Here is a 25,018-nt window from a genome sequence, read left to right on the forward strand (position 1 = left end):
AAGTGGCTGTTGTTTAACTTGATCCTTCGAAAGGGCCTCGTCATCTTCTGGCCGGCTAATTTGCGCCACGAGTTCTCCTTTCCCTTTCAAAGAGACTGGTGGAGGTACTTGGTACTTTGTGAAAGCTATGATTTGCTTGTGCTAATTGGTACTAGCTACACACGGCGGGGCTGAGCGATTCAATGGCTACTATCCACTACTTAAGTGATTAAACCAGACTAACCAAAAGTGGACTCTGTTTCTCCCATCGTTTTTGCGCAAATGCTATTGACAGAGAAAACTAAATGAAATTTCGATTGTTTGGCAGCTTTCACATGCACTCTTTCCGTGACTATCAGCTGTGGCTGGACAATCTGGCATGCTATCACACCGACACGTGCCGATCCTATTAACAAAATTTTCTTCCAAACGTCTACAATACGGAGTCCCACGCTTACGGAAAGAAGAAATATATGGAAGATGAGTGTTTGCCACCAGAGCCACATAGACCGCTGTGAAGAGCTGGTTGGAAAGCTAGAGCAGATCTTGCACGACGTCAACGGCACGCATGACACACATGACGTCCAGCCAGAGGGTCTTCGTTTGGAAGATGATATGAAAAGATGGACAGAGGCGTTGAAGATTCATATCGATGCAATCCGACAAAAAGGTGAAGTGTCACAACATAATGATAGCAGTGGAGCAGACACCATCTTCTCAGTCCTCAGCAACGGAATGGACGACACCATAGACTTGATCCGAGACACGGCCACGCTTCCATCTCTCCAACAAACGACACGCATGCTGTCAGATCTCAGAATGCGAGTCGCGTTACACACGGAGTCAACCACTTTAATTACGGATCACTTGGACAGGTAACGTGATCTCCTTTGGGCAGATATTGAAAGCTCAAAAGCCTAACATACGACAGGTGGAGCTTCAGATATACCCCGAATGCCCAGATGGAACTCAGTAAGATGGTCACTGCCTATTTCAATCAAAAAGCGAATCTAGAAGCTAGACTCAAAGACGCCTTTCGATGCAACTCATTTGCATTGCTTGCAAACCACAAATCAACCAGCCAAGACAAATGTGGTGGGCTCGATTTCTCGCCAGGAAATGTTTTAGTAGTCCCAGATTCCAAATCAGGCAGATACCTTGAATCGTTGAAGGCTGAAGCGGCAGTATCGCTTCCAGACTTTCGGGAGGATACAGCCATGGAGACTGTCTTGAGAGTTTCAATATATCTCCTTGATGTGGTATGTGATTCTGCTTTGCTACCTTGAAAGAACATTGAATTTACTGACCATGATAATGTGCAAGTTATATATCTCGCTCCATGGAACACGTGCGGGAGCCGCTCACGAGATCAAAACTTCCAAACTTCATGGAGATTTATACAAGTGTGCTTGGATTGTCCACAATCTTATCAACTACTATGCATCGAGAACGACCAATGCTGAGAACTTTGAAGTCAATCAAATCGTTGAAATGGTACTCGAAGTAAGTCTGCAACCTAGTGAATTGGTCGTGGCATTTCGAGATCCTTGAGGCTGGGAAGAGTCAATCTTTACTAAATTTGGCGCACAGAAATTGACCCGTGCTTTTGTCACCTATGACAAGATTGCTCGAGCTTCAGTCGACTTTGAACCTGACTCTTTGGATCTTTCCATCCGAGATCCTTTTGCATCCTCAATTTCACGCAAAAAGAAGGTCTTGTCACTTGTCATCAACACTCTACCAAAGGTTGTACATGCAGAAATCCTCCTAACATATGTAATTTAACATGAATTTCGTTAGGACTCGCGGCTTTTGGACTTTGCCGAGCCAAAGGACGGACCTGCATTCACATCGAGTCCCTATTCATCTCCACATGCATTTTCAAGAGGCAAAGGACAAGCGTCACTCTTTCAGGCGGATGCGGCACCTCATAGCGTCGGAATCGACGAGCCATTTGAATTGCTCACAGCCTCGTTCGATGCCGAGCAGTCCTTGGAGAATCAGAAATGGATTCCCTCCACGATTCGGATTACACCGGAACTATCAGTAGTCGCAAAATTTCGTGTCCGCATTTGCCAAGAGAACTCACTTATTCGTGAGATTGTTGGTAAGTATAATACACTGTTGCGAGCATGGGCACTGAAACGAAATTGCATAGTCAACGCGGAGAGAGCAGAAGTTGTACCAAATTACTGTTTTCGAAAGACACCTGCAGTGCTGTCGTTCAGAGAAGGGAGCCAAAGCAGCTCGATTTTATTTTCAACAAAATCTGAAATTGCTGGTGAGTCTTTCAGCAGTCAGTACAAGAGTGAAGGCTGATCTTCAGCAGATTTGACGGACTTGACAAGCTGCTTTGTTGAAGATCAATTTGAAAGCTACTTCCCGTGAGAATCCTTCACGACTAAGTGAATCGACAGACTGATATATTTGAGATTTAGTTCCATCAATGAAGTTTTTTTTCAAGGCAGGAAACTTTCGTCGAGCATCAAATTGTTGAGTCCTACAGCACAAGTCTGGACGGTGGCTGATCCGGGAAGAAGATTTTACCCTGTCCATGCGCACTGTTCACAGCCCATTGTATCATTGCAGCAGAAAGATGCAATTGAGGCTATAGCGGATCAAGTCGAAGTGTCAAGAATACTATTCTTTGGTGGATCGTCTATCTTTAGTGTACTTGGTGAGTGTTGTCTTCTCAATTTGCAGAATTGATTCTAACATATCGAGCTAGTCACAGACCAAACACAGCTCACTCGGAGCGGAGCAAATTCTGTAACGGTATCTTGCAACTCCAGAGCAGGTAGCTCTCTACCAATAACTATCAAAAAAGGGACAGACGCTCGTCCAGCGGGGATTCCAATGACTTCTAGCGCCCGAGCACGGGACAAGACCGCCGAGAGTAAGGAGTTCTCGTCCATCAGCATTATGTTTCCAGGCCCCAAAGGTACGGAGCACTTCATATTACTGAAGTTTGTCGTGTAACACTATTATAGGGGCCGATGAGTTCGAGGAGGCGTATCAGCGATGCAATGAAAGATGGCTTTCGAAAGCCGCAAGGTTAAAAGCTCAGCGAAACTTACGACGAGACCCGATCATCAGATCAAAATCGCATTTTCATTAGTTATGTCCATTCTCGAATATGAGATATAACTATCATGATTGATCGTCCCATCAAACTGAATCTGCAGGCCTGATTGCAACGAGCGAGCGCCACCAGCGCGATCGATATACAAGAATGCCTGCGCCCAAAATAAGAAGGATGATAAGTGCTTGTATCATATGTGCTATGGCACTCCGAATGACCATTAAACTAGCAACGCTGCAAAACACTATGGGATTGATTATCGGCGTCAGGTACATTTGGCCGAGTGTATTGGCGTCTAGAGGACGTCGAAAACGAAGGAACAGAAGGCCAGACACCGTGGTTAGGTAGACGACATATTCGATCATGCCTACAAATCAGTATATAGTGCGAATTTATGTATATAGCAGCTCAGAATGCCAAAAGCTTACCTTTAAAAGTCAAAAGGCCCCTGAAGCTGCCTACTAATACGTACATAGAAGCGACTGTAGCATTGAATGCCATCGCATTACTGTGCACTGATTAGTTGTGACTTTCGAGCAGCGGAAATGGCAGTAAGTTTGGTTGCTTACAGTGGAACATTCTGGGCTTTGTCGTCGTTAGGAATGTTGCGCCGAGCATGTATGTGAGGACTTTGAGCTCTAGTCGCTTTAGAATTATTGGCGCTGTTGAGGAAAGACGGAATATATTGGCGGGCTCCGGCAGCTTGAGTAAGACGACCTGCTGAGAAGACGATTGCATTCAAGGCCCCGAGGCAAGATAGACAAACAATCCAGGCATAAAATAAAGCTCCAGGGCGTCCTAGCGCTTTCATTCCAAATGCCTTCGATTATTAACTTTGAACCTTTTTTCTCAAGGAGTGATTAATGTGGAGGGGAAGATGGACACTTACAATTGCAACTGCATTTGTCTTCTCCAAAATTTCCAGCGGCAGCGTATTGTAAATGGCAATGTTTGCTGCGACAAAAAGTGTCACCACAATAGCCATCGAACTATTGAGCACTTTAGGTAGTGTAGAATGAGGCTCTTTCATCTCTCCAATGACAAAACTGATCTAAAGAACATCAACGCGATGGCATAGAACCATTTAAGAACTCACGTACTGCTTCCCAACCTCCATACGCAAAAAGGGCTGCAAAAGTAGCGTCTGCAAAACCGCCTAAGCTCGTCCAAAGCCACGTCGATGCCGTAAGAGCTTCAATGGGAAAGGACTCGGAGATTAGCATTGTCGTATTAGGTTGCGGATTTGGCTGAGACCCGGAGTTGATGAAAGCACTTGCGAAGCCTGTGACTGCGATAGATCCGAGTCCAAAGACCTTTAGTACCAGAAAGAAATTCGCAGCGCCAATCCCATAATGCGTTCCTATGCAGTTGAGATACGTGATGCAAATTATTGCAGCAAACGCCGTGATCTTCAAAATCCATACTGAAGGGTCATCTCCTGGCCAAATTGCCCTGAACAAATATTCGGCGAAAACAAGTGAAACCATAGCCATGGCGCAGGGTCGTGATACAAGGATCCAGATCAAAGCAAAGAGGAACCCGTAGATATCTCCGTAGCAGTGTCGAAGATACTCCTGAATGCCGCCATTTTGAGGAACTCTCGTACCAAGTTCAATAAAGGATGATGCACCAGACCATACTAGAACTCCAGCCAGGAACCACACCAACACGGCTGTCAAAGGTGAGCCGACGTTTGACAGCACGACAGCAGGTGCCGAAAATATGCCAGAGCCTATCTGGAAGCCAATCACGAGGGCTAAACCGTTGAGATATGTGACAGATCTTGGCGGGGCAGAGTTTGCTGCGTCTAGACTATCTAGAGCTGAGTGCAACCCTGCGTGGTCGATGAAAGCATCCAATAGAGGTTCGGATGGGTCTGCCTGATGCGCTTCAGAGGTCGTAACACTATCCTGGGGCTCGTCCTGCGTCGGTTCACCATCAGTTGAATTCATCGAGAACAGTAAGCAGACGCTTTGTGCCTTAAGATGGTGTTTTGCGGAAGATTGTGAAAGAGAGACGCAGAAATATCGCGAGATACAGGGTCACGTGCGACACGTGTCTGAGCACGCCTCGATATTGCTGATATTGCGAAGGTCAGAGTTCCAGAAGCTCACTTCATTCAGTTCATGTATTTGGTACCTAAGGCATGAATAGTGACATCTCTATCTTCCATAGGACGTAATAATCATGTTTACAAACTTGCCGGATAAGCGAAACTTACCACATATGGCCAAGTCAATCTTGTCATATCTACCCAAGAACAAGCAGCTGTCGGGACTCAATGATGGCGTCCTACAGAGGCTTGCAGATAGATTGGGTCCTTCTCACCTTCCCGTCTCGGCACGGCAGGTGAGGTTACACAGCATGACAGGGCTCAGTCAAGGCTCTGTCTTAGGCATTGATGACCTTGCATTGCATGCAGCAGCCTCACTTTGTCAAAGCCTTGTCTCATGAGAGCCTCGTCTTCTCGAAAGTTCGTCTCCCTCAAAACCGTGGAAACCAAACTGCACGTAACGAGTTGTTGTTTCCGTCTATCAATAATGCACTGTTTCAAGTGACTTCTGTCGGCTTAGTCGCAAGCGGCATACATTCAGAGCTCGAGAAGTCACTTATAAGAACATGCATCGACGGCCCCACATTTGAAACATTATAGTGGTCAGCCTCAACTTCAGAGATAGGTATGGAAATATCCGCCAGCGAGTATTTTCGAGTTGATCTCCAAGATCAACTTCCCCAGCAAGAGATTGTGAGGCGTCAGGAAATTAAGCGTTGGCTTGAGTGGCAGTTTGACAGATGGGAAAGTGACGAACAACATCGTAGGTAATTCCACATCTCAACCGGGAAGTTCCAACATCTACTAATGATACTTTATCGTGTAGTTTGGTCAGCAATTCCTCACGCAAATACTCTTTCGTTCATCGGTCTGAATTGGTCGTCTATTCTTCCAAAATTAAGGCATTATATCAATCATAAGCATGTAGCATTTGAGATCCTTTCGGAGCTACAGCTATGTCCTATCCGAGCCTCAATCGTGAACTCATATCGAAGTCGACATAAACGTCCACCAGACACTTGGCTTTACAGCCAATATCGCCAATATGGCATCCGCATTCAGGATTTCGGGGAGACAATCCAGAAATATCACATCCCTTTCATTGATGTTACTGGAAATCCAGATGTACCATATGACAGCCACCTCAAATTTCGGAACACCAGCCGTTACCTGATGTCACGAATGGCTCCTCGTCCGTTCTCTCAAGGAGTCTCAAGTACTTGCCGTCTGATTATTTTCCCCCAGACCAGATACTCTTTCATTGAAGATGAGGTGTTTAACTCCTCTCCCTCTAAAAACTAGCGTTAATAATTAACTACAGATGTTCCACTCGCTTTATCCCCTTCCAGAAGAACAGGCCAAGCTTATGGCTCACAAGCTCTTACATCGCCTTCAGGGAAATAGTGGATATTTCAATGCGCTACCTAATCCATATACAGACTCTTTCACTCAGAAGACTTATGATGGACGCAGTGTTCGGGCATTCCAATACTTCGCAGCGCTATATCCCGTGATAGAGTTTCAATTCGTCGACGACTACAACAATAGGAAAGCAACAGAGAAATTCATCACTTCGATACAGAAGCAGGACCTCAAAGGTTTTCCGACGATCTCGCAAGGAAGGTACTCGAGAAAGTTTGATCTAGCCGAGGAATCTAAATTTCGCTCCACGGTTCTTCACGGTGACACTTGTCCCGAGAGGATTCAAAGTGCTAGGGCGTTGTTTGAGTACGCTTGTGGTGACCACGATACTTTGAAGCTTGATGCACGACAAACGTCGTTGCTAGGAGATTTCGAAGCAAGCATCAGCATTGAAAAGCGGCTGATAGTCGTAGATCCTCTCTGGATTCTTATTTTTCCTGAATCAGGTATATACACCCGTCATAAAGTTTCTGCTTACCATCATCTGACACAAAATTCCAGACACCATCTGCGCATTCAGAAATGAAAGTATGGATGATCCGTTTAAAGAAATATGGGGTGATATGAATGGCCCTCAAGACATGGGGCATTTGTTAATCCAGCTTGTGAACAATGCGGATAAGTGCATGGGAAGCTATGAGTCGATCTATCGAAAGAGGTTGTCGAGCTTAGTAAGTCCCCTAGACATGCTGACACCTTGTCTCAGCTATGACATTCTGACAAGAGTGCCTTCAGCAATTTCAACTTCACTCTACTGGCGATCACCACTTGGTCAAGCTCTTAAGCGATTATGTGGCCGAGCTCGCTATCCTACTCGACCCACTGCAGTCCCAAATAAATACACTCAAACACTGGTACAATTGCCAAGAAAGTATTTGGCGCCAGTCCTCCGCATTGACACGCGACATGTTCGAGAATGCTATCAAGACCAGGGAAATCCATCTGGAATCGTTAAAACGACTTCATGAGCGAGCTAGAGAGCACCAGGCATTGGTAAGTCATACCAGATTGAGGACACCGAAGATTCTAACTCAAGCATTGTAGCTTTTTCAACTCAGCAACACAGAAGCCGCATATCTCCAATCACAGGTTGCTATCGAAATGGCCAAGGAAACAAAACTCCAAGTTCAACTTGCCCTCAAAATGGCTATTCAGAATAAATCCATTCTGATCTTCACAATTATCACCGTAATCTTTCTTCCACTTTCTTTCTTTACCTCGTACTTTGGTATGTCGAATCCCCCCTTTTCATATGCTTAAACTTTGCTGCTGACATACTCTACAGGTATGAACACAGATGACATCCGGTCGATGGAGAAAGGCCAGTGGTTTTTCTGGTCTGTGTCGGCACCACTCTCCATAGCCATCAATGTCATCACTTTTCTGATCGCTTTCAAAGGCCGGATAAGGGAAACACTTTCAAAGCCCTTTAGAAGGCGCAACAAGATGATAGAGGTCGACTCGTTATCGAAAGTAGATGACTAATTAAATGGTTAAAAATCTTGAATCTGACACCATGATACTCACAGTTTGAAAATGGATGATTACCTGTACTGTACGAACATAGAACTTTGTGGTGGGAGAACGAGCAAAACAGCATTGACGCACATGATCTGCGTTTTTGGGGTTTGTCGTTTGATATCAAAAATTGAAAATGTACGGAGAATTGCGGCATAAAGTGGTGCAACTACGGGCTTGGTCCCCTAAAATAGTGCTCTCCAAGGCAACAATGTAGCCATAGCACACTGTAAATAGTAGTATCGGCGAATTTGCACCTTGTATTTCCAGCGCTCTAGCCCTAATCTCGCCAAAAGCTGTATTTGGGCCTAGAAATGGTTACCGATTTAGGGACATAGTGCCCAAAAGTGGATGGGCTGATTTAGTGACCTTTGATAGGGAACATCGCTCTGAAGTGCTACCGGATTACCCAAGCTAACATCAAGCTTAATGTGTGTGTTCTGGAAATTGTGAGTCCTATCCCTGAAGCTGCGATTCATTTTCAGGCTATGGTGCATCCCTAAGCGAGTTCTATGCCCCAAATATAGCGCAGTCGGGGCCAGAGGCGCTGTAGCTTAGCGATGTTACACGCCTCAGGCCTGAAAACTGTGTTTACCGCAGCTAAGGTTATGTCTCCACAGTGCTTTAATGGGCTGAAAGCCTGAATGCCTTGAAATGCCCTGCAGTCGCATCACTTTATGCCGCAATCTCCGTATCGCTATTGCCATTGTCGTAGACCATCATGGTCTATTTGACTTTCAACTAGCCAGACTTTAACCAAGTGACGATAGACTCTTACAAACAATCCGACATTCAGTGACATGAAAGTGTAGAGATGAGTCCCAGTTTAAGCCTTCTTAAGCTCCATAAATCTAACTCTGATCTTCTCCCAATGCGTGAGTTCTACATCACTCAGTATATTCCGATCAAGAATCTCCACCAAACCCTGAGCCGTAGCATCGTCTCGAAGAACCGCTGACATGTAATCTAAACAGGCTCAGTTAGCTATGATACACCAATACCAGGGTAGAATATACTTCTTCCCCCAAGCCCAGCAACCCTCCGACCCAGCCGGCAACCCAGCAATCGTCCTCTCGATCGCCGTCTCAGTCTCCTCCCAGCTACTCTGCTGCCCATCAAACGAGAGCATACGCCCAAAGGTCATCCAGGCTAGGATCCTCCTGTTCAGGATCCTGATAGTAGCCATTTCTTTTTCCCAGACCGCGTGACATATGGGGGGTCGATCGTTCCCTGGTCTCGCGAGCTCAAAACTCTCCCGAATCTCGGAGCCGATCAAGGCGAACATATGAGGCGTCCCCACAACGAGAACAAGTTCCTTGATGCCCAGCTTCGCGAGAGTCCAAAGCGCGAACGTAGCGTCGATCCTTCCGTCTCTCATCCACAATTGCTCAAAGCACCACCATGGAACAGCGATCTTGCCGTTCGCGATGTCGAGGTGGCGGTCCCTTGGTGGTGAGTTTAGTAACGCCTGGAGGAATGGTTGGAAGGTCTCGCACGTCGCGTTTGGAAGGAATGGCATGTCTTCCGTGAGTGGGTTAATTTGTGGAGGAGATGGTGTATTGAGAAATCCAAGTAACGAGAAGGGTTGAGCACAAGGGGACGTCTTATATAGACGCGTACAAAGCAGTCATTCACATAAATGCCACTCTTTACCCAAGTCAGTCACTCGCCACTGCTTGAGTGACCCACTGCTGGGATGAGAATCAAAGCCCAACAGTCAGAAGTGGAAAATATCATATATTCATATATACCACAACTCAAAGACCAACATCCTACACAATCAATACAACTCCCTACTCCCATATCCCCCTACCCCACCCCCAATACTGTCCGTCACAAACTACATAAATAAATCACAAAAGCTAAGTTTTGGGAGAAAATACAAGCGAAAAGGTGATCCAGACCAAGAAAACAAGAAAAGAAATATGTAGAAGTGAATGAAGTGTCCTGCTATCCAAGCATTACTTTACTTTTACGAAGAAGAAGACAGAGTACAGCGAGTCGAAGGCGGCATTTAAGCGAAACCTCCTGAGAATGCAGGGGAGGAGTGGGGTTCGTCTACTTCATCCTCGTGGGTAGACTTTGAGTCGTGATGTGAGATGGGTGATTCATCTTCATCTTCGACAGGGTGAGTGATGTCGTGTGTACCAGGGGTCGATTCTGGCTCGTGAACATGCGTGGGATGACTTGCGTCATGTCCTGAATGGACATCTTCGTGGGTAACAGCACCGTGAGTCGTCTCCTCCTCATGTAGACTGGCACCAGGCGATTCTTCCTCCTCCTCCTCCTCTTCTTCTTCATCATCATGGTGGCTGAGAGTCGTGTGAATAACGGTTCCAGGCGAAGGAATTGAGTCCTCGTCCTGCTCGCCCTTTGGTTCATGAAAGCCCTCAACACTGTGGTCCTCCACCTCGTGCCCCTCCGCCTGACCAACATGCTCAAAATCAGGCTCATCAATTTCCTGTTCCGGCGACAGCACATCAGCCGGTGAGAATACATCACTTGGCGAAATTACATTCTCTGGGTTCTCAAATGGGTTCTCATCCTCCTCATCCAAAGGTGTAGCATCGGCATGCAGTCCTGAATAAGGGATGGAATGAGATTCGATTGGGCTTCCCGGTTCGTGGGTTGCGATTGGGATTCCTTCATCGTCATCTGCTACCTCGTGGACTAAGGATGAAGGGTGATGTTCGGAAATAGGTGATGGATGAGGTTCTTCGAAGTCGAGAGCTGGATGTTCTTCATCGAGACTCCTAGACCGTGAATGGACTGCTGGCGACTGAGCTTCTGGCTCTTCAATAAAAGGCGAGCTAGGCGGAGCTTCTTCAGAGATGTGAGAATCATCTTTGATATCTTCGATTGGAGCCCCGCCAGCTTCTGACTGTTCTTCCGTCGTTGCCTGATCCTCAACTTCGTGGCGAGAAATCGATGGCATTTCCTCTTCTCGAGAATCCTCGTCGTCCTTTGGAGTCTCGATATCAAGGGGTTCAGCTGGAGTTGGTTCGGGATCCCGAGGAGTCTCATCGCCCAAATCAGTAGTCTCTTCTGAGGGCTGATCGGGAACAAGCTCCTCTGGTACGTGGTGGCTGTCTGGATCTGCATGTTCCTCCTCAGTGGCGTTAATCTCGGGCTCAGTATGAGTTTCATCGGCCTCTTCGCCAGTTACTGGGATCTCGGTAGTATCATGTGGTACAACATGTTTCTCCTGCTCTAAACCTTCGCCCTCACTGGATTCAGTCTTCGGCTCATCCCCAGCAGCGCTAATCTCTATTACATGGCTATCTCCCGTGGTGTGATCCTCTGGATCTCGACTTTCTGGAGCAATTTCTCCATGACTATGATCAGAGTGCTCCTCGATTTCTGGAGATATCGCTTGATGAGTCTCGACCAATTCGTTGCCACCTGAATGCTTGTCCTCGACTGGAGGTGTCTCCTCGTGGTCTGGATGACCGTCCTCAATTGCCTCACTCTCGTGAATAGATTGTTCCTCGATGATGGGTACATGTGCATTATCCTCGGGCTCTAGACTCTCATCCTTGACTTCATCAGAGGGAGATCCGTGATCCTCTTCTAGAACTGTTGGTTCGGGCTCGGTATGGTTTGGCTCCTCGATCTCCTTAGCATGCTCAACCGGCTCTTCGGGATCCACGGGTGCTGGTTCTTCCAGAGTCTCGGGGATACTGGCGTGATCAATCATGGATTCTGGCTCGACAGGAGCGCTTTCCTCAACCACCTCCTGAATTGGCTCTGTTGACTCCAGTTCTTGTAGGTGAGTGGCTTCTTCTTCCGACTCAAGAATGGGCGAAGAGTTTGTATCGACGGGCCCTTCGGCTTGTTCAATTTCGGACTCAACAGGAGCGTCTTTCTCGGTATCCGGAACACCGGATACCTCTTCCTCCTCTTGTTGAACGGGCGGATGCTCTTCAGCTTCATTGCTCTCGATTGGCGCCTCTGTTTCAGGGATATCTTTTCCCACGTGATCAGAGACATTTGGTACTTCATGAGGCGCTCCAGCTTCGTCTTCTGCTATTTGCGGCTCTACTAAAGCGGTTTCTTGGTCTTCGTGAGTATCAGGAGCTGTCGACTCTTCAGTATCGGCCGGGATATGCCCCTCTATCTCACGAGACTCTTCCGTCGCAGCTGGAATGTCTGGGACACCGGATCCCTCAGGTTCAACGATAGGAGGCTCCTCCTCAGCTGCCTTGGCTTCCTCTGTTGGCGTTTCGAGATCGGAAGGAGCGGATTCTCCCAAGCCTGTGGGAATGGCGGTTTCCCCAATATCTCGAGGCTCTTCAATTTCCTTCTCCTCGGGCTCTGTAGCTGCTGAAACTGGCTCTTCTGATGGTTTAGAGGCTGGGATTTCCTCGATTGAAGCGCTTTCCTCAACGCTTTCTGGGGCAATACTTTCTATCTCCTTCGGGATCTCAACCTCCGTCGATGGTTCAGAGGCATGGGTTTCTTCCGCGGACTCCGGCTCAATGCTTTCTTGAGGTTGCTCGATTTCCTTCTCCGATATCTCAGGTTCAGCAGACGTGGTTTCTTCCAATGGCTCTGGAGAAATAGTTTCGCTAACAACAGCTTCGGGCTCTAATGGCGCAGATTTCTCAACCTCCTTGCTTTCGTCCAAAGGTAGAGTATCTGATCCAACAGCCGGGCTGTCCTCCACTTGCGGCTCTTCGATCGTCGGGACATTATCATAGCTTTCTCCCGGATCGGGTTTCGACCCCTCGTGAATAGCTTCCTCAATCGCAACCGCACCCCCAACAGCACCGGCAGCCAAGGCCGCTGGCATGACATCCTTCTCTAAAACGGCATGAATATTAGGCATCTCCTCCTCTTCCTGCTCTTGTTCTTGCTCCAATTCCACCGGCGGACTAACAGTCTCCACCTCTCTCAAAGGACTCGGGCTGACGGCCCTCTTACTTTCCCTCTTCTTAAACCAAGTCGCTTCGTCCATTTCGATCGGGACTTGCAATCCCTTCTCTCCGTCTGATGGAACAGGTAAAGATTCAACCGGTGTTTCAGCACCAGCTCCTCTCCCCTTAACAACCCACGTTACGAGCTGTTCCTGCAATTGTCCAACGCCAGTATCATTTAAATGCACGCCCTCATAAAGACCAACGACAAAAGAGCCAGTTTGCTTGACGCTAGATTCCAGGCCTTCGAGTTTTGATTCAACGGTCTTGACGCTTTGCGTGAGAGGGTTGAGATCGATAGACAGCACGTGATCGGTGACATGGGTTCCCGTTGCATCGATTTCGGCTTTCAGCTCATCAGAGAGAGTGGTTATTGAGGTTGTGACGGTTGTGTGGTTGATGTCTATCTGTGCTGCGACGCTTTCGACTTTTTCTTTTGTGCCGTCGAGAACGACGCGCATGGCTTGGACTTCTGAGAGGACTTCTTTGCTGGAATCGTCCATTGAGACCGAGGTCCCGGCCCCTGCTGCGCCGCCGAGTGCGAGGGCTCCAATTGCTTCTGCGAGATGCGAATGCGAGTCTTTGGTTTCGGTGTGGAGATCTTTTACCAAAATCCCGTGCTCCGCGTGCGACTCTGAGATGATGGATTTCAAGTCGGAGATATTGGCCAGGATGTCTTCGTGAGACGAGGCTTCTTTGATCTCAGCTAGCGATGAACTTTGGCCCTCCAAAGTGCTGATGATAGAGGTGAGATGTCCTTCGATAGGTGAGAGATCTAGAAGTTCCACTGTAGTTGGCGCTGAACTCTCACTCGGTTGAACAGATTTCAAGTCAGCAAAGGCCGCAGTATGGGAGGCGTGAGCTTCGTTGCCTTGAGCAATTCCATCCTTTAGCTCACTCAAAGCCACAGTATGTGACATGTGACTCTCGTTACTTGCTAAAGTGGCATCCTTAATCTCCGCCAGCGTGAAAGCATTGGCAGAATGAGCTTCATTCCACGAGGACGTCGCATCCTTAATATCTGACAAAGCAGCTGCATGGGCAGAATGAGACTCATTACTGGCAGTTGAGGCGTCCTTGATATCGCTTAGGATGGATGTGTGTGCCGTGTGCGAGATATTGGACAGAAGAGAGGCATCTGTAATATTTGACAGCATGGTCTTATGTTCCTCCAGAGAAGCCGAAATGGCATTGAGTTGTGTTTCGAGACCAGAAAGATCAACTGGGGAAGCGGCTGAAGGCTCGATTGATCTCGATTTGATCTCATCTAGGCTCGTTGCGTGAGCTGCGTGCATGTCTTGAGATGCAAGACTTGTAGCTTTGACTTCAGACAAAGTGGATTTATGCTCCTCCAACATGCTAGCAAGACCTGCGAGTTGAGCTTCCAGGCCCGAAAGATCAACTGGTATGGCGCTCGCGGCGGGTTCGAGAGACTTGGCTTTGATTTCATCAATTGAGGAGTTGATACCTCCCATTTGAGCTTCCAAACTGGAAATATCGATTGGCGGGGCAGTGGCTGTAGGCTTAACTGATCTTGCCTTGATATCATCAAGAGAAGCAGAATGTGCTACGTGCAATTCATGGGAAGCAAGGCCAGTTGATTTGACCTCAGCCAGCGTAGCTTTGTGCTCCTCGAGCGCAGCAGTGATGGCAGTAAGTTGTGTTTCTAGGCCTGAGAGGTCCGTGGTTGGTGCAGGCAGCGATTCGACAGACCGTGTCTTAATCTCAGCTAAAGAGGCGCCGTTTGTGGCATGCAACTCTTTCATCTCCGAAAGCGATGCTTTGTGTTCCTCAAGAGATGCAGTGATAGCGGCGAGTTGAACTTCCAGGCCTGACAAATCTGTAGCTAGAGCAGGAGGTAAATCAACAGACCTTGTCTTGATTTCATCCAATGAGACACCGTGTGCTGTATGTAAGTCCTTGACTTCGGCAAGAGCAGTTTTGTGTTCCTCAAGGGCAGCAGTGATAGCACCCAGCTGTGATTCTAAGCCAGACAAATCGACAGCTGATGTTTGTTGCGACTCGACAGACTTGGACTTTATCTCGTCAAGAATACCACCATGAGCAGTATGCAACTCGTGCGAGGTGGATGTCACGTCTTTGACCTCTGCCAAAACAGCCTCATGCTCTTTCAAAGCCGTGATTATATGGTCGATCTTGGTTTCTACCTCACTTATGTCGACAGTGGCTGGAGCTGCGTTAGGCTCTACAGTTCTTGATTTGAGCTCATCCAAAGAAGTCGTGTGGCTGGCATGCAATTCATTTGCTGTGGTCGTCGTGCCCTTAATCTCCTCAAGTGTCGTCTTGTGTTCTTCCAATGCAGAAACCATGCTATCAATCTTGGCCTCCATACCAGAAATATCAACAGTAGCTGCATTGCCTAGTACGACATCGACAGACTTCGCCTTGATCTCCTCCAACGCACTAGCATGGGCAACATGACTCTCATTCGAGGCTTGTACTGCTGCCTCAATCTTCTCCAAAGCTGCAGCATGGCTGGTGTGATTCTCGCCACTAGCATGTAGCAATGTCAAAACCTCATCGCTTAGATCCGCTTCTCGAATCTCTGTAAGCAGATTGGTCTGGTTAACTTGCATCTGACTGAGATCGTGGAGAGTGGTAAGGATTTCGGCGCTGACGTCTTCCTTCATTTCGTTGAGTAGCATCGTATGCATTTCGAGTGTTTCGACGACTGTTGTCATGATTCCACCAAGTCCTTCGCTTCCCTCTGGTGGTGAGGCAATCTCGGTGCTTTCGGATGATGTAGGTCGCAGCTCTTTGATAGCGGCGGTCTGGACGTTTAGAGTATTGATGATGGATCCGATTTGGATCTCCAGAGCAGCGAAGCTCGTGTTGTCGACAGCTCCCATAGATGGAATTCCAGGCGATTTGAGCTCATCCAATGCGGAAGCGTGCGTGGTTGATGCCAACTTGATTTCGTCTAATGTGGAGGCATGCGTCTGGCCACGTGCGTCAATTTCACCTAACATACTGGTATGAGATTGATTGGCGGCACTGATTTCCTCCAAAGCTGTGCTATGGCCTTGAAGTGTCGCGACGATAGAATTGATCTGGCTCTCCAGGGCAGCAGCATTCCCGCCATCGGCTGCAGGCACACTATCGCTTGTAGATCTCGACTGCTCTAATGCCGTCGTGTGAGCACCATTGGCAATCTTTAGTTCTTCCAGTGCAGCAGGATGAGTCTCGAGCGTCGCAATGATAGCACTAATATGGCCTTCTAATCCACTAAGATCCACTGTTGACGGGGTAGATGCAGGCTCAGAGCTTACGGATCTCAAACTTTCCAGAGCAGAGCCATGGCCTTCCAGTGCAGCTGCATGCGCACTTCCGCTGGATTTGATCTCGTCAAGAGCGGAAGTATGTGACTCCAACGTGGTAGCCAAGCCAGCGACTTGAGCTTCGAGTGCAGAATTGTCAGCAACTGGCACCGATGGAAGTTCCTTGTTCAAAGATTTGATGTCCTCCAGCGCTGTTCCGTGGCTTTCTAAGGCAGAAGTATGAGCGCCAGTGGCCGTCTTGATATCATTCAAAGCCTCGCTATGCTCTTCAAGGATAGAGACAATGGAGCTCATATGTGCCTCGAGTGGAGCAAGATTGCTGACTTCTGTTTCGGCAACTGACTCTGGTACAGTGTTCGTAGATCTGAGTCCTTCCAGCGTAGTTCCGTGAGACTCCAAAGCAGTAGTGTGTGCTCCACTAGCTGCCTTAATCTCATCCAAAGTCGAGGTATGGGCATTGATGGTCTCCGAGAGAGTATCGAGTTGAGTGGTCAGATCGCTGGTATCAAGTGGAGCACTTGGTGTTGCCAGCTCTCGACTCTTGAGCTCATCCAGGGAAGCCGCATGTGATCCACCAGCTGCTTTGATTTCATCCAAAGAGGAACTATGTGCGTTGACGGCCTCTGAGATAGCGTTCAATTGAGTAGTAAGATCACTCGTATCAAGGGCAGCAGCTGGTGCTATTTCTCTGGATTTCAGCTCATCCAACGCCGCGGTATGCGAGGCGTGTGAGTCGTTAGATTGTTGAACAGCAGCAAGAATGTCAGCGCTCGGGTCCGAAGCTTTATGGCCTTCAATTGTAGACAGGACATTGTCGACCTTGGCTCCAACACTAGTAACATTCTCGTTGTTCGAAGTAAGTCCTGCCTCGATGTTTTCTCTCAGAGAGGCGAGGTCAGCTTTTAATTCCTGTAGGGCTGCAGTTGAGTCCGAACTTCCGTTATCGGTGGCTATTGGAGTTGGTGCTGCACCAGAGCGCTCTTTGATTTCACCTAACGCAATAGCATGGGCTGCGTGAGAATCGTTTGACTGCTGAAGTGCACTGAGAATCTCTGGATGCGGCGCTTTCTCTTTGATTTCGCTCAGTGTGCCGGTATGTCCTTCAAGAGTGGTAAGAACGGTACTGATTTGTGAGCCCAGACCACTAAAGCCCTCGCTATTCGAAGCAATACCAGCTTCAACGCTGGTCTTGAGTGAGGCAAGCTCCGTAGAAACAGCATCAATCTTTTCGACAGTGTCGGAATGAGCCTTCAGGGCAGCAATGTCTGTCGATATAGCATCTAGCTTCGTAGTATGTGCATCGAAGAGAGAAGTGTCTTGGGCCCCACCGTGTTGACTAAGAGCTTGGACGTTCTTTCCCAAGTCAGAACCGACTGCGGTCATAAGCTGACCAATATCCTCCTTCAATTGGTCAAGTTGTGCTTGCAACACCGACATCGTGGTATGAGATTGTTCCGATGACGACTTCAGCGAATCGATGCTATCACTCGCCCATCGAAGTTTCGTATCCACATCACTGATGCCCTGCAAAGCTTCTGCTATCTTGCCGTTGCTAACCTCGACATTGCTAGATAGCTCGGCCAACGATGATGTGGTCTTCGCATGATTGTCCTCCAACAGTTTTTTGTGCTGTGCAAGGTCTGAACTCGAAGTAGTCACAGCTCTTGGTGTTTCCTGGGTTAGTGTTTTTCCTCCTCCGTCGTCTCCTTCGTCTGCGGGAGCTGTAGGTACTCCATCATTCGGTTCAGGGCCTAGGGGCTCGACTAACGATTCCCGTCGTGAAGCTGTGACTCCTTTCTCGTCCAGTCGCAATAGAATGTCTTCCACACTCTGATTCGTTTTCCGTAGTAATAATTCGTGTGAGTACACCGCTTCCACCACCGGTTGTATCGTATCGAGGGCCGATTTGATGGAGGGTTTTATTAGTTTCGCAAGGTTTGCCGCAATAGCTTTCTGAAAAGTTTCGCTGTTAATAGCTTCATCTATCGCACTCCGCAGACTTTCAGGGTCCTGTGTGATGAATCCGTTCGTATGTGTCGGGCTGGTGACTTCGGATTTGGTGCGTTTGCCGTCGAAAGAAGCTCTTATCCGACTTGTTAATGGCGGTCGAGAATTGGGTGCCATTGTTTCGGCATGCGATTTGACATTGACATTGGGATGAAAGAAACGCGAAGAGAGAGATAATGATGGGAAGAGAGAGTTTTTACCATAGACGAAACCATACCTACCGGTACCTTGCGACCCGCCAATTGGGTATATTTGGGAGTGTTATAGGATGCTTAGTTGTAAACGTTTATGCGTGATTGATCACCGACAACGCATTTTGGAGCGACGTGTTTCTACACGCGCCAGTGATGACCCTGCAATAGCGGCCGGCGAAATAGATAATCCGGAGTTGGGCAATGAATGGGAGTATTTGGGCGTGGTGAACAGTGCCAGAGGGCGTTGTCGAAGTGGGGGAGCAGCGAGAGACACCATCCCATTCGATATTGCAAAAGAAATGATGTGATGGTTGCTTTTACATGTCATACTGCAGTCATGGTTTGCAGTCACACTGCCGTGGGGAGTGCATGCTGGTTCATGTACAGGAGCAGATGGGGAAAAGGAAAAGGGGCAAAAAAAAAAAAAAGAATCCTTGGGCCGACCGACATTCGAGTCAGGTGACCCGGTATAAATGACAACACCAAAGCCAACATGTGAAGGGAACAGAAGCTGAAAGCACATTGCCAACAACAAGCAAGAGATCTTTCTTAAGCATAATTCAAGAAACATCCCAGCTTCAAGACAAGGCTCACGGTCCATGCTTAGATATACGGCTCTTGAACAATAAGGCGAACGAACGGGAGCATTTCTATTAAGGTTGACCCTTGTCTGTATCAATGCGATCCATGAGACTGTTATTTGGTCATGATAAACTTAGCCTGGATAATATGGGTACGGCACGAACTATACCGCAGCAAATAATCACAACTTTAAAACTGTTTTCAAACTCATAATAACAATCAAATATGAACAAGAAGGTTGGTACAGCAAACGGATGAAATGGAATAAAAATAAAGTGAAGTTTGTTCCGGTTCCCCAGATTCTAGCCCCGACCAATGAGAAGAAATCCGAGCCCGTTTGGCCAGGCCTCGGCAACTCTTCGTCCGAGCGAGCAAGCAAACCGACCACCGCCTGCCATAGCCAGAGCCATTTTATCCACATGCAACAATAAAATCTTCTCTCACGACTCTTCCCATTCCTCTTATCTGCGGTGCCCTCTCCTCGACTCGTCATGTCTCCCTCCTCTTCCTCGACTGGCACGCAGATCAACCAAACCATCGACAAGCTCCCCGAAGCTATCGCTGACAAGCTACCCCACGTCCCCGAAACGAAACAGCAATTGAAGGAGGAGCTCAAAGAAGCAGAAGTCAAGGCCTTCGCAGGCCTACGGAGTCTCGCAGCTGGTGGTTTCGGTGGTGTATGTGCTGTTATCGTCGGACATCCTTTTGATCTGGTCAAAGTCCGTCTGCAGACCGCTGAACGAGGGGCATACTCTAGTGCGCTTGATGTCGTGAGGAAGAGTGTTGCCAGAGATGGCTTGAGGAGAGGTCTTTACGCAGGCGTGAGTGCGCCTCTGGTCGGTGTTACTCCTATGTGTATGTCCCCCACATCCTATCCCTTTCGCCGCAAACTAAACACTATTTTCTAGTTGCGGTATCCTTCTGGGGATACGATGTCGGAAAAGGCCTCGTAAGACGCTTCTCTACGGTCGAGAACGATCAATTCACAGTCGCGCAAGTCTCTGCAGCTGGTTTCTTCTCGGCAATTCCTATGACAGCCATCACCGCACCTTTCGAGCGCGTCAAAGTCCTGCTACAGATCCAAGGCCAGAAACAACTCGCACCAGGTGAGAAGCCAAAATACAGCGGAGGAGTGGATGTTGTGCGGCAATTATACAAGGAAGGAGGCGTGCGATCAGTTTTCAGAGGCTCTGCTGCTACTTTGGCACGAGATGGTCCTGGTTCAGCGGCATACTTTGCAACCTACGAGATCATTAAGCGGAAATTAACACCGGTTGACCCACTGACTGGGAAACCGAGCGGAGATCTAAGTTTGGTCGCTGTTTGCACAGCAGGTGGAGCAGCAGGTGTTGCGATGTGGATCCCAGTGTTTCCAATCGATACCGTCAAATCGAGACTGCAGACCATGGAGGGGAAGCCGACTGTTGGCGGGGTCATCAGTGGGCTTTACAAGAACGGTGGATTCAAGGCCTTCTTCCCTGGTTTCGGACCAGCGCTGGCGAGAGCTGTGCCTGCGAATGCAGCGACGTTCTTGGGTGTTGAGCTGGCTCATAAGTTCATGAATAAGACATTCGGGTAAGAGAGTGACAGGAGAGAGGGTTCCTATGTACTTTTATTCTCATGATCCAGAGCATTGCGATTGAAAGACAGGACTTTGGAGGAGTATGGCATAGACAGACATTATGAAGAATCTTTGAGCGATCATTCTCTCTTTCTCCTCTTCGTTTATGCTGTCACCAGGTAACCTAACGTACCTAAAACTTGGACATCATTGTCCTGCATATTCCGAACTTACAGTAATTACAAGACTACAAAATCGGGCAAACACTCCCCGAATCACATTCTGCCAGTATCACATGCTAAACAAAGATTTCTCCCTGCTTATGGCATCCAGTGGGGCTGCCGCTCATCCGCCGAGCCTCATGATCGACGAGCCTCAAGTCCTCTCGAACTAATGAGTTGCTGGTCTCCAAATAGAAAGGATGGATCAGAGCACCAAGGCCAATACCACTTTGCAACGAGTGCCTAGGAGCAACATCGAAGCCATCACGGCAACCTTCGGAGAGAAATGATGCTTTCCCTAGATGACTTGAATCGGGATAGGACGGCATTTTCGTACCGGCTGACGAGTAGGTGTATCTATTGAATAAATTGTTGATATTTCGTTTTGGTTCCTTTGATATGTATGATATGAAATTGCAAATACTTGAGATTGAGATAACCATTGGTTGAGTGGACCAACTCTAGGTCAATTGAGTTTACAGCACCAAGCACGCTGAGCGCGCTGAGTGCCTGGTTGCGCTGGTTGCGCTGAACGTGCTGAATCCGCAGAGTGCGCGGAATGCGCTAATTGCGCAATCAACACCACCAAAAACTCACTCCTCTCAATTCATCTTGAATAAAGCGTCGATATGCGGCGAAATAAATCCCCAAGACTTCTTTGAGCCTATCAAGATACTGTAACACCTCGCTCTCGTGTCACACATATCAAGGAGCCGAGTACAGTTGAATCCCCTTTTTAGCCGAGAGTTGGCGACTCGAGGAGGGAGGCTTCGCTTAGGCGTTCTTGGTTCTCCTTGGAACGATCAAACGATTTTTACCCTTGTACAGTCTTGAGACACAGTCACGCTGTAATCTGAAATGTATTGAAGAGACGATTAGACTATTTGAGGTAATTGAATTAACAAATGCTGGCGGAAAACAAAGGCCAGGACTTAAGTCGGAAGATAACCGTCAGGAGTCATCGTTTCTTTGTCCTTAAAAGAGTGTACATGATAGGATAATTATGGCCGTAAGAATCGCAATCATTAAAAAGGTCCCATCACAAATTCCCATCATAGCCCCCTTCCCATAAGTGGAGTCTTACCATGCCAGCTGAAATGCAGTAAGCTGACAACAACTAGCCTTAGATCTCATATCCTCCTACCAAATTATATATTAGCGTCATTCCTCAGTAACTAGTGCAACATACCTGAAAGTTGGAGTCTTCGCAGCATCTTGATACGATGTTAGAAGCGGTTCTCAAAGTACAGATTGGAAAGGGAGTATTTACCTCGAAACTGATCATTTGCTTTTGACCATGGCAGCAGCTCCAGGGAGAAACACTTCACGCTTCAACCAAACACCACCAGCAACGTCTTCATCTGCAACTTCACGCTTCAACCAAGCGGCAGCCAAAGATTCATCTGCAACCTCACGCTTCAACCAAACACCACCAGCAACGTCTTCATCTGCAACTCCACGCTTCAACCAGACACCCCCAGCAACGTCTTCATCCGCAATATCACGCTTCAACCAAACTTCGCCGGCAAAGTCGTCATCTGCAACCTCACGCTTGAACCAAGAGCCACCGGCAAAGGTATCATCTGAAACATCACGCTTCAACCAAGCGACAGCCAAAGATTCATCTGCAACTTCACGCTTGAACCAGGTGGCTCCGGAAAAGGTGTCATCTGCAACCTCTGGCTCGCGCTTAACATCGAGAGGAGCTCCCAAGATATTTGCAGCAAGTAAAGCGAAAGTAAAGGCGAGAGTATTGAGCTTCATCGTGTCGAAAGCTCGGCTTGTTGATGTTTGATCTGCAAAAGTATGTAATAGGCAGTTGAAGTATAGATCGAATGAGATGTTTGAAGAGAAACTGCTACAGTTTTATATCTTTAACCACGATGGTCAAGAATAAGAGCTCTTCGGTGATCAAGAGCATGTTCTACCAATTTTCACTTACTGTTGGATAGTCAAATGAGCTAGTCGCTTCTGTACTCCCCAGCCAATCGCTCTCCTAAAGCTGCTCTTGCATGAGGAGAAACTGCATCATATTCCGCGCCGTTCTCAATTGATATGCACGAGAAGCTTATGAATATGCTCAAATGGCTTATGGAGATGGTCAACTTGCTTTGTAATGCACGAGAAGTTATCGGAGTACCCAAATTCTTCAAATTGCTCATTAATGTGCCTCTTGAGTACTCGACCTAGGTTGCAACTTAAATCTGAGCTGCATAAATCCTCCAGCTATTTCTCTATATGCCACCTTGCTGCATGCTAATATTGGCAAGGTTGGTGCATGGTGGGAACTTGTGAAATCTAAACAATCTGGCTAGTAATTCCAGTTCAGGTTTTTATGACTTTTATACAGAAAGGCGAATAAGATGAAGAAGCCCAAACTACTAAGGACCAGCCTCTAGCGTATTATACTGTGTTACTTTCATCTTTGATTTGCTTAACTTGTTCAATTACAACATATCAAAAACTCTTGAGTAGATATTGAGAGCCCGGCTTTTCACCAAGTCTCTTTACATTACTCAATGTCAACATCAAATTCAAGCAGAGTGAACTCTTTCAAAAGCATACGTCGCTTTTAAGGTCATCTACAATAAATATACAACCAATATATTCTACTATTATATCATTGCATGATCACAAAGTGCCATTTCGTAATGCATGCTAAGATCAATTCAGTCATTGCTCCATTGCTGCGGGTATTGCAACTATGTGGAATCATATGCATGTTGGTACTTCTTGCAGTCATGTGGAGTCATATATAGGTGAATATGCAGAGACAATTCGCATTCGCATTCGCGTTCATCACGCAATGTAGTGAAAAGTACTAGGTATGTTTCGCATTTCATTGATACTTTGCCTCAAGTCCATTCGAAATTCATAAGCGATCCAATTGCAATCTCGGTGTCTTCTCTCAGTGTAACCTTGAGAGAGCATTTGACCTGCCGAACTCGACCGCCTACACGAGATTTCGCGATCAACTCCCTGGAGAATTTTATTGTAGAGCATTTTCTTCTAAAGTGCATGCATGATATGCAATCGAAGGCTGAATTTGTGTTTCCGCTAGTCAGCCAGAACAAAGCAGAGTGTCCGTCTTGAAATTCGCTCACTTACTTTCAAAATCAGCAAAAGCACTTTCAATACAATATCATTCTTTGTCTCGTTGAACGTCTCATCCATTCTCATCCCTCATCTTTAGCAACATGTCGTCCCACGAATACCAAAGTCTACAAGAGCCTCTGATGTTGGAGGAAAAAGCTGGACTAGACGACCGGCCCTGGACGCCTGCCACAGATTCGGATCACAGAAAAGGGGGGAAACATCAGAGATCTTTGATTGTTTCCCTCATCATCCTTCCCTGGCTTTTGTTTCTCATGCTTGGTTTATGGGACTTGATACGATACCGGAAAGGCGAAAACAGTGACATTATACCTTCACAACTTACTTACAGCTAATACCCCAAGTCCCCAAAATATCATTTAATAACATTACCCAGGTCCCGTGCAGCATCTTCTTGAGTATCAGTTAACCTACTTTCATACTGGGGTTGATGATAACTTGTCCGAATATATGGGGGAGCCATCGCACGAACTTGATGCGAACTGGTCCAGCTTGTACCCAAGTAAATCTCGCCGTGAGGATACTTAAAAGGTCATGCTAAATAATAATAGGTGTTTACCAGCTCATTCCAAAAGAAGAAGCTGAGAAGCTTTACGCAAAGACGATGATCTTTCCCCACGACAAAGAACGCCGCTATGTGATTGAACTTGATGTCTTTCACCAACTACATTGTCTTGTAAGTTCTCAAGAGAGTTCAGAAGACATAAAAGCTAACTTGATGACAGAATATGATTCGCCAGACCCTGAGGCCTGATTACTACAAGCCTTACGTTCCTGGGGAAGACGGTGAAGATCTTCTCTTTGGACACCATCATATAGATCACTGCGTTGAGACTATCCGTCAGGCCCTTGTCTGTGCTTCAGATGTAACGGTGTATACCTGGCATTGGGACTACGAGGTTAATGCGATGAGAAATCAGTTTGCGACACCTCACACCTGCAGAAACTTTGAGAAGATTCGGGAGTGGGCAGCAATTTATGGAGGAGAGGAACTTTTTGATGATACGTATCGAGAGATGAATGACCCGCTCGACCCAGCTACGTGGGTGGGTGGCTATTCTGGGGAGTGA

At 47.3% G+C, this 25,018-nt stretch overlaps 7 protein-coding genes across 7 annotated transcripts; 4 read left to right on the forward strand and 3 right to left on the reverse strand.

The window, feature by feature from the left end:
- Positions 1 to 459: 459 nt before the first annotated feature.
- LY89DRAFT_781965 (uncharacterized protein) lies at positions 460 to 3,097 on the forward strand (the record flags this gene model as incomplete). Its single annotated transcript, XM_018222532.1, has 10 exons — positions 460 to 854; positions 911 to 1,238; positions 1,303 to 1,482; positions 1,570 to 1,728; positions 1,780 to 2,086; positions 2,138 to 2,260; positions 2,309 to 2,363; positions 2,418 to 2,656; positions 2,708 to 2,920; positions 2,970 to 3,097. The coding sequence occupies 10 exons, from the start codon at positions 460 to 462 to the stop codon at positions 3,095 to 3,097; spliced, it is 2,127 nt and encodes a 708-aa protein (XP_018071024.1).
- Positions 3,060 to 5,185, reverse strand: LY89DRAFT_684770 (amino acid transporter). The gene is made up of 5 exons (XM_018214947.1): positions 4,162 to 5,185; positions 3,951 to 4,112; positions 3,631 to 3,881; positions 3,490 to 3,569; positions 3,060 to 3,428 (listed from the first exon to the last, which is right to left on the reverse strand). The coding sequence occupies exons 1-5, from the start codon at positions 5,011 to 5,013 to the stop codon at positions 3,148 to 3,150; spliced, it is 1,626 nt and encodes a 541-aa protein (XP_018071025.1). The 5' UTR covers positions 5,014 to 5,185; the 3' UTR covers positions 3,060 to 3,147.
- A 337-nt stretch (positions 5,186 to 5,522) lies between these two features.
- On the forward strand, positions 5,523 to 8,300 carry LY89DRAFT_684771 (uncharacterized protein). The gene is made up of 7 exons (XM_018214948.1): positions 5,523 to 5,877; positions 5,941 to 6,386; positions 6,436 to 6,982; positions 7,038 to 7,207; positions 7,272 to 7,529; positions 7,581 to 7,764; positions 7,822 to 8,300. The coding sequence occupies exons 1-7, from the start codon at positions 5,742 to 5,744 to the stop codon at positions 8,019 to 8,021; spliced, it is 1,941 nt and encodes a 646-aa protein (XP_018071026.1). The 5' UTR covers positions 5,523 to 5,741; the 3' UTR covers positions 8,022 to 8,300.
- A 4,819-nt stretch (positions 8,301 to 13,119) lies between these two features.
- On the reverse strand, positions 13,120 to 18,393 carry LY89DRAFT_547698 (uncharacterized protein; the record flags this gene model as incomplete). The annotated part of the gene is made up of 4 exons (XM_018208263.1): positions 13,120 to 13,745; positions 13,896 to 14,288; positions 15,486 to 15,953; positions 16,926 to 18,393. Coding segments are annotated over 4 exons (2,955 nt in total), but the record flags the coding sequence as incomplete, so codon positions are not given.
- A 1,039-nt stretch (positions 18,394 to 19,432) lies between these two features.
- On the forward strand, positions 19,433 to 20,760 carry LY89DRAFT_684775 (mitochondrial carrier). Its single transcript, XM_018214949.1, has 2 exons — positions 19,433 to 19,907; positions 19,961 to 20,760. Exons 1-2 carry the CDS (start codon positions 19,544 to 19,546, stop codon positions 20,629 to 20,631), a joined length of 1,035 nt encoding a protein of 344 aa, XP_018071028.1. The 5' UTR covers positions 19,433 to 19,543; the 3' UTR covers positions 20,632 to 20,760.
- Positions 20,761 to 22,115: 1,355 nt separating this feature from the next.
- On the reverse strand, positions 22,116 to 22,598 carry LY89DRAFT_669142 (uncharacterized protein; the record flags this gene model as incomplete). The annotated part of the gene is made up of 1 exon (XM_018213069.1): positions 22,116 to 22,598. The coding sequence occupies one exon, from the start codon at positions 22,596 to 22,598 to the stop codon at positions 22,116 to 22,118; it is 483 nt and encodes a 160-aa protein (XP_018071029.1).
- A 1,433-nt stretch (positions 22,599 to 24,031) lies between these two features.
- LY89DRAFT_669143 (uncharacterized protein) lies at positions 24,032 to 25,018 on the forward strand (the record flags this gene model as incomplete). Its single annotated transcript, XM_018213070.1, has 4 exons — positions 24,032 to 24,209; positions 24,325 to 24,450; positions 24,500 to 24,624; positions 24,674 to 25,018. 4 exons carry the CDS (start codon positions 24,032 to 24,034, stop codon positions 25,016 to 25,018), a joined length of 774 nt encoding a protein of 257 aa, XP_018071030.1.

The sequence above is a fragment of the Mollisia scopiformis genome, assembly GCF_001500285.1.
Source record: "Mollisia scopiformis unplaced genomic scaffold LY89scaffold_12, whole genome shotgun sequence".
Lineage (NCBI taxonomy): Eukaryota > Fungi > Ascomycota > Leotiomycetes > Helotiales > Mollisiaceae > Mollisia > Mollisia scopiformis.